This window comes from Asparagus officinalis, chromosome 9 (genome assembly GCF_001876935.1).
Source record: "Asparagus officinalis chromosome 9, Aspof.V1, whole genome shotgun sequence".
Lineage (NCBI taxonomy): Eukaryota > Viridiplantae > Streptophyta > Magnoliopsida > Asparagales > Asparagaceae > Asparagus > Asparagus officinalis.
In genome coordinates, this window is record NC_033802.1 from 11,179,319 (window position 1) to 11,185,812 (window position 6,494).

Consider the following 6,494-nt stretch of genomic DNA (forward strand, 5'->3'; position numbering starts at 1 on the left):
ACTCTTATTAATAATTAAATAGAGATCATATCTAATGATTTAGGGTTATTATTTGCCCTGGACAATAGCATGTAAGAACCTGATGTTTTTGGTATTATTTCCCCTGGACAATAGCATGTAAGAACCTGATGTTTTTGGTATAAATGTACATGTAAAAACTTTGGTTCCTGTCTTCTGGCTCTTATTAAGATGGACCTTGGGATTTCAGATTATGGAGTTGAACCCTTAATACCAATCACTAAGAGGAAAAAAAGATAATAGCATTGTTGTATTTATTAATCTTTTCTTTGAATTTCCCATATTGGCTTTATATTTTTTTCTTCCAATATTTGTCCCATAAATATTTCATATATTGAAATTAGTCTCTCAAATAATTGAATTTGTTATTTAGTCCCTCAATCCTGTTTGTTATTTCAGTAGTCCCTCTAGTTAGCTGTTGTTTAATTTGGGGGAATATTCTATTTAACTTCACTTTTTCTCATGGTTCTGGTTATACCCTTATTTTGAGTTAATAAAAACCCAGCCCGTTCAAACCCCAAATGGTTATTCCTTTGCCGTAACCCATTTTACAGCAGCTCTCTCTCCTCTCAATCTATAAAATCCCCTAGAGACCTTCCATAAATCCATCTGAAACCTTAAATCTTAAGTATACATTTAACTCACCATGTTGGATTAATCAATAACCAAACTTGAGTTAGGACATTGAACGTAAAAACTAATTGAGTGACTAATTTGAAATAAATAATGGGATTTGGAGGACCAATTAGCAAATTTTCAATGATTTAAGATACCAATTCAAATTATGTAAGGTTTAAGGGACCAATACCAAAAAACCCTATTTTTTATTTGTAATGTAAAATATGTTTAATTAGGAAGTTTGTCACACTATTTTTGAATGTTCACTAGAGTCCAGTGCTTAGTTGGTGATAAGATGATAGCTTAGCTATTTATTTAACACCGTTTTTTCAGGAATTGTTAGCCATCCAACAGCAAGGGCCTAGGGCGATTGGCTTCTTTGGGACCCGCAATATGGGATTCATGCATCAGCAGCTCATTGAGGTTCTTAGCTATGCTATGATAATAACGGTATGCTATTCATTCTTTGGAGCAATACTGGGCCAATAATGAGAGTTACGACCTAGGTTTTTTTTTGTCATGGATTTGAGCGATATGCCTAAGGTTTTGTATCCTTCTTCTTCATGTTGATATTTTTATTGGAATTGGAATAGTACAAAGTACTGAATCAAAAATAAATGTCCGCAAGTTGATTGGTTAATTCAATAAGAAATAGATGCACATTAGCAATCGATTCTGTTGGTACCGCCCAACTGAATTAGATTGAATCATTTACTCATTTAATGAGTCAATTTTTGAGTTCAACCAATTCTTTTACTATTTTAGCATTCTTGTTTTCTTTCCCTTTTGACTTTGTTCATTGATGGAGCTTCTTTCTCTGCAGAAAAACCATATTTTTACTTCAGGAGCATCAGGGACTAATGCAGCTGTTATTAGAGGAGCCCTCAGAGCAGAAAAACCGGAGCTACTTACTGTAATATTGCCACAGTCTCTCAAAATGCAACCACCTGAGAGCCAGGAGTTACTGTCTAAGGTAAGGAGTTTGCAATTTGTTTCTTTGAATATTGGATTAGGATATTGTCAGCAAAAAGTTATCTACATTTCTGTAGGCTTTTATGCCTTCACTTCCATTATTACTTAACTCCAATTTTTATGCTTGTTCAATTGCAACAATTGCAAGAGTAGGGTTTGTTAAGCTTGATGAGAAAGCCAGTCAGCTTTGTGGTACTCGTATGTCAAAGCCCAAACAAGAAAATTTAGAATTTGATTTTCTTTTATTTGAATATGTGGTGGATTATATATTCTTTGTAAATGCATTGCATTGGACTGTATATGGTTGCTGACTAGCCAGAGTAATTAATTGTTAAAGCTTGAGTTTGCCTGATATTGATTTTTGAAAATTTTTTTAAGAGAAAAGATAAGATTCATAGGTATTTTTTTTCAATGTAGAATTTTTGAAGGCTTGCTTGCATCTCACTTACCAGAATTTCAGTTACTAGCCTACTTATTTATGCTTGTTCTTATGACTGCAAAAACAAAGATGCCCTTCATCTTAGTTCATTAAGTTTGCACTTTTGGTTAGACTTGTATATTGGTCATCTTACCTGTTTCCTTCTAAACATTTTTATCCATTTTGCAGGTTCAAAACGTCATTGAGAAACCTCAGAATGATCATCTGCCATTGATTGAAGCTAGCAGGTTTGTATTTGAATTTATTTTTTAACCGTTCCCTGTACAAGTCATAAGGCATGACTTTATGAATGGGGTTTACATATGAAATTTCAGAACTTGTTTTATTTTGTTTTTATGCTTACCATCAAGTTAATTTCTCTACCCAGTCTGGGCCAAGAGCTGACTCGAGGTGCACAAAAAATATCCGTATCCGATGAAATACCCGAATCCGTAACCATTAGGATATTGATATGGTTTCTAAAATCTATAACTAATAGAATATAGTTACAGATGTGGTTACGTAGTGAAATATCCAGATCAGTATCCGAAATATCCAAATATATATTGGTCTTGCTGTTGCAACAATTTTAATCCTTAGATTAATTGATTTCAGTTTAATTTTAATGATCAAGATATCTACTCTTAGCTTTTCTGATATAACAAATATATTATTGAATTCTCTTGCATCCTATGAACTATATATATTATTTTTTAATATTATCTAGTTTTCTCGTATCCGTTTTGTATCCGCATGTGTATTCGCTTATATATTCGCGTGTTTATCTGTATCCACATCCAACTTTAGCAGACATGGATGCAAATTTTCCTTACAGAGGCATATCCATATTTGTATCCATGATCGGTAAGCAGATACGGATATGGTAAGTATAATATCCGAGCTTTATATGGACCTTACTCCTAGCTGTGACAATCAAGTATATGAAAAACAAAGCACAACCATAATACATTCCTAATGCAAAAAGATTTGCTTGTAACAATCAAATTTAACCACCAATTGCTATATATCCTAGCTGTTTGAGAGTTTCATTCCTATTGCATTTATAAGTTGCAACTTATAGGAACTTTTGACTCGTTACTAAAATTAGACTGAACTGATTTGAGTTGTTGTTAAGTTGGTATCAGTAATTATTACTAGGGTTATTGCACATATACCCCCTGCAATATTGTTGTTTTGATCTTGCTACCCCTATAGTTTCATTGTTGCAGATAGACCCCTGAGTTAAATTTTGGACTCTTTTTCTTGTGGTGAAATTTGTGTAGATATTGCCCCAGGGTGAAATTAGTGAGAGTCTGCATGAGGGTAAAAAGTAATAATAATAATAATAATAATAATAACCTGAGATGTCTATCTGTAAGAATGAAACTACATGGGTAATAAGTTCACAACAGTGATATTACAGGGTTCTATGTGCAATTAACCCTTATTACAATATATTCAACAATATCTTAAATACTTTAAGCCTTGACATGAATTATTTTGATGGACGTTATTTTGATGCATAATGTTGCTGCCATTATAGGTTATGCAACAGAGACATTCTCTCTCATGTGCAGCAAGTCATATGCTTTGCATTTCACGACAGCAGACTGCTCATGGAAACCTGTCAAGAAGCAAAAAGCCTCCGAAAGATTGTTACCCTCTTTTACTTAGATTAATCTTCATAGTTGATAACTGCCAATACTCTTTATTTATAGGGCAAAAAAAAAAAAGAAGGGCTGGGCTCCTTTCTGAGACATTTTTTCGTTCGTTTTTCTGTTGTCCTTCCAAACTCAATGAGGGAAAGTGATGTTGTTTTTGTGGTGGAGGGAGCCTGCTCTCATTGTTTTTATTCTTAATAATAGAAAGTTAGAATGGGCAAAGATTTTGTTTATATGAACATTGCAAGTAGGAAATTTGAATGTTAATTCTTGCGTGGTGCTTCTGGTCAGTTTGATTATTTTTGCAACAGTGTCTGAGGAGTTGTGGCTGGCTTGCATCAATTGGTTTCTTGTCTACATTACTATTGACATTTTATGTTTAAGTTATTATTTAGAGGGTTCTCAGTATGGTGACAAGATCTCAGGTTGTGTGTAAAGTTCCACATGCTGAAGTACAACCTGAATTTTCTCATCGAACTTGTGATATGTATCTTTCTAGAAAACAATTGATATTTGGTGTCGGATGCTAGTATAATGAACCTCTACGGTTTTATACTGAAAGTGGGGAGCTTGTATTTTTATTTTATTTTATTTTATGTTGAGGGACTAGTCTTCTGTTGTATTTGATGCGTGCATGAGACATCAACATGAGGTGCTAAACGTTGGAGTTTATTATGCATGTTCATGTTCTACCTCTTATGTGAGTTATTATTATTTTTTTTTTGAAGTATCATGTAAGGGCAATTTTTTTGTTTTGTTTTTTTAAGTGTGACTCGCATGAGATGGGATAATAGTACTAGATAATAGATAAAAGGGGGGGAAAATGTATAGAGATGTCTTTAGTTCATGGGGTTCTTCCCAATGAATTCAACAGATCTATTTCGGAATCTCCAAGCCTATGCATATTTTCAACTTAAACATTTTGTTAACGTCTCTTGAAATTATGCTTGAATTTGTTCTTTATATTCCTCTTCAATTTGTTTTCTGAAATAATAAGTTACATAATTTCACCCCAAAAACATATCCAAATATGGAGCAAAACCCCCCCAGGGAACATTAGCTAAAGTTTCATGATCAGTCTGCCAACAAAGTCACACGAAAAAGCCTATGCCATTTTTTACGTGTTATGGGCACTGTAACTCACAAAAGTTCATGAAGTCTCATGGTTTTACATCAAAAAAATCGAGTCCCTGACCAAATCTTTATCCACATGGAAAAAGCCTGTCATTCTACTTCTTACTCTTGAGCTGCCCATTCCAAAGAGGCTCAAGCTCTATCAACTTGTTAGTAATTAATAATATATCTGAAGCAATAACTAAGGTTCTTATTGATTGAATCAACATGTTCTTCCGTTAATTATTTGAAGGAAAAAAAACTCAAAGGAACATTCTACGACGTACTTACTTACGAGGGGAAATAAAATAAATTCACGAAATCTCACATTGTTCCTTTTTGCAATACCATGTTAAAAAATTGAAATAAAAGATTATGACCTCAGGAGATTGGGTTTCATTGGTCTTTTTGCAATATACCTGACGCTTTTACGACTATTATTAGAGAGCAAGGAGTAAGAATGCAGCATAGCCTCAGAATATAATTGGTAGCTGACCTGATGAATGAATGGAAGATCTAAAGCGAAAGAAAATTGAAATTATTTAATTAGCAATTTTTATGGCCATTAACATAGCTCAATGTGTTGAACTAATCAGTGTTTAGCAACCTAAACAACCCAAGAGTCATAGTGTGATATCCTAAATGGAAAGGAATCCTAAGAGTCAAAGTATAATAAGTGGGGTGGTATTCTAAGAGATGACTCTTTGTATTCTATGAAAGTAAATGTGTAGAGTTAATGTATGGAATATGAAGGGTCATGTATAAGTCTATATAAACCCATGAGTGAGAGAATTTGACATATGAAAAAAAAAAGAAAAGAAAAAAAAAGCACCAAATTCTCTATCTTTTTCTACATCTCTCTCTCGAATTCTCTATCATACTAGCCTTAGCCAAAGTTTTTCTTCACTACTCAGTTCAAAATTACAACAATGTAGAAGAAGATAGAGAATTTAGTGCTTTTGTTTTTTTTTTCTTTTTTGTAGAACCTAATCGTGCAGCTGATCGTAAAATGGAGAGTATTCAAATGACTATACCTCAAACGCTTTTTTTCCAGATACTGTAACTCCTTGTCAAGATCTTCAATGGCCTGTCGATGTGCCTGTGATGCCGTAGACTGGCTGCTTGTGTGAATCTGCACCAAAAACAAGAGATGTTATAAGTCCATTTTCTTTCCGTAGAAAATAAAATCTAATTCCGAATTACGTACAACTTCTCATTGCAGTGTCAAGTCCAAATGTTTTGTTCGCTAGCAACTCAAATTTAGCGTCTTTACGTAAGTACATTATTCCATAACAAATTAACAAATATTAAACAAAAAGATTGGTTCGTTTCAATACCTATTAAACAAATTAACAAATTAACAAATATTACAACTTCTCATTGCTCTTTCTTACAAACGATCAGTCCTGTGGTATTCGTATATCATTAAAGTACTATTAAAATAGAATGTCGAAAGTGAAAATAGTCATTGAATATTAACTATACGGTGAAAACCCTGTGTTATCAGTATCCATCATTATATATGCATATTATTTAGCAGACTACCTCATATTATTTATGCTGATTATATATCTCTTTCGTTAATTAATTAATCAGTTACTGTTTAAGCTTTTCTTAAATGCGAACTATACCGGTTAAGAAAATTTTATACCTAAATTTAAGGAATATTCTATATCGTTTATACTGACCATGAG

At 33.1% G+C, this 6,494-nt stretch overlaps 1 protein-coding gene across 1 annotated transcript in view; it reads left to right on the plus strand.

Moving 5' to 3' along the window:
• The window catches only part of LOC109824410, a 9,107-nt gene extending 5,187 nt beyond the window's left edge, over positions 1-3,920 (plus strand). Inside the window, exons 3-6 of the mRNA XM_020391005.1 lie at positions 970-1,086; positions 1,460-1,609; positions 2,216-2,274; positions 3,570-3,920. Coding sequence (XP_020246594.1) covers positions 970-1,086; positions 1,460-1,609; positions 2,216-2,274; positions 3,570-3,705 — 462 coding nt within the window. The 3' untranslated portion in view covers positions 3,706-3,920. The remainder of the gene's footprint in view (positions 1-969; positions 1,087-1,459; positions 1,610-2,215; positions 2,275-3,569) is intronic.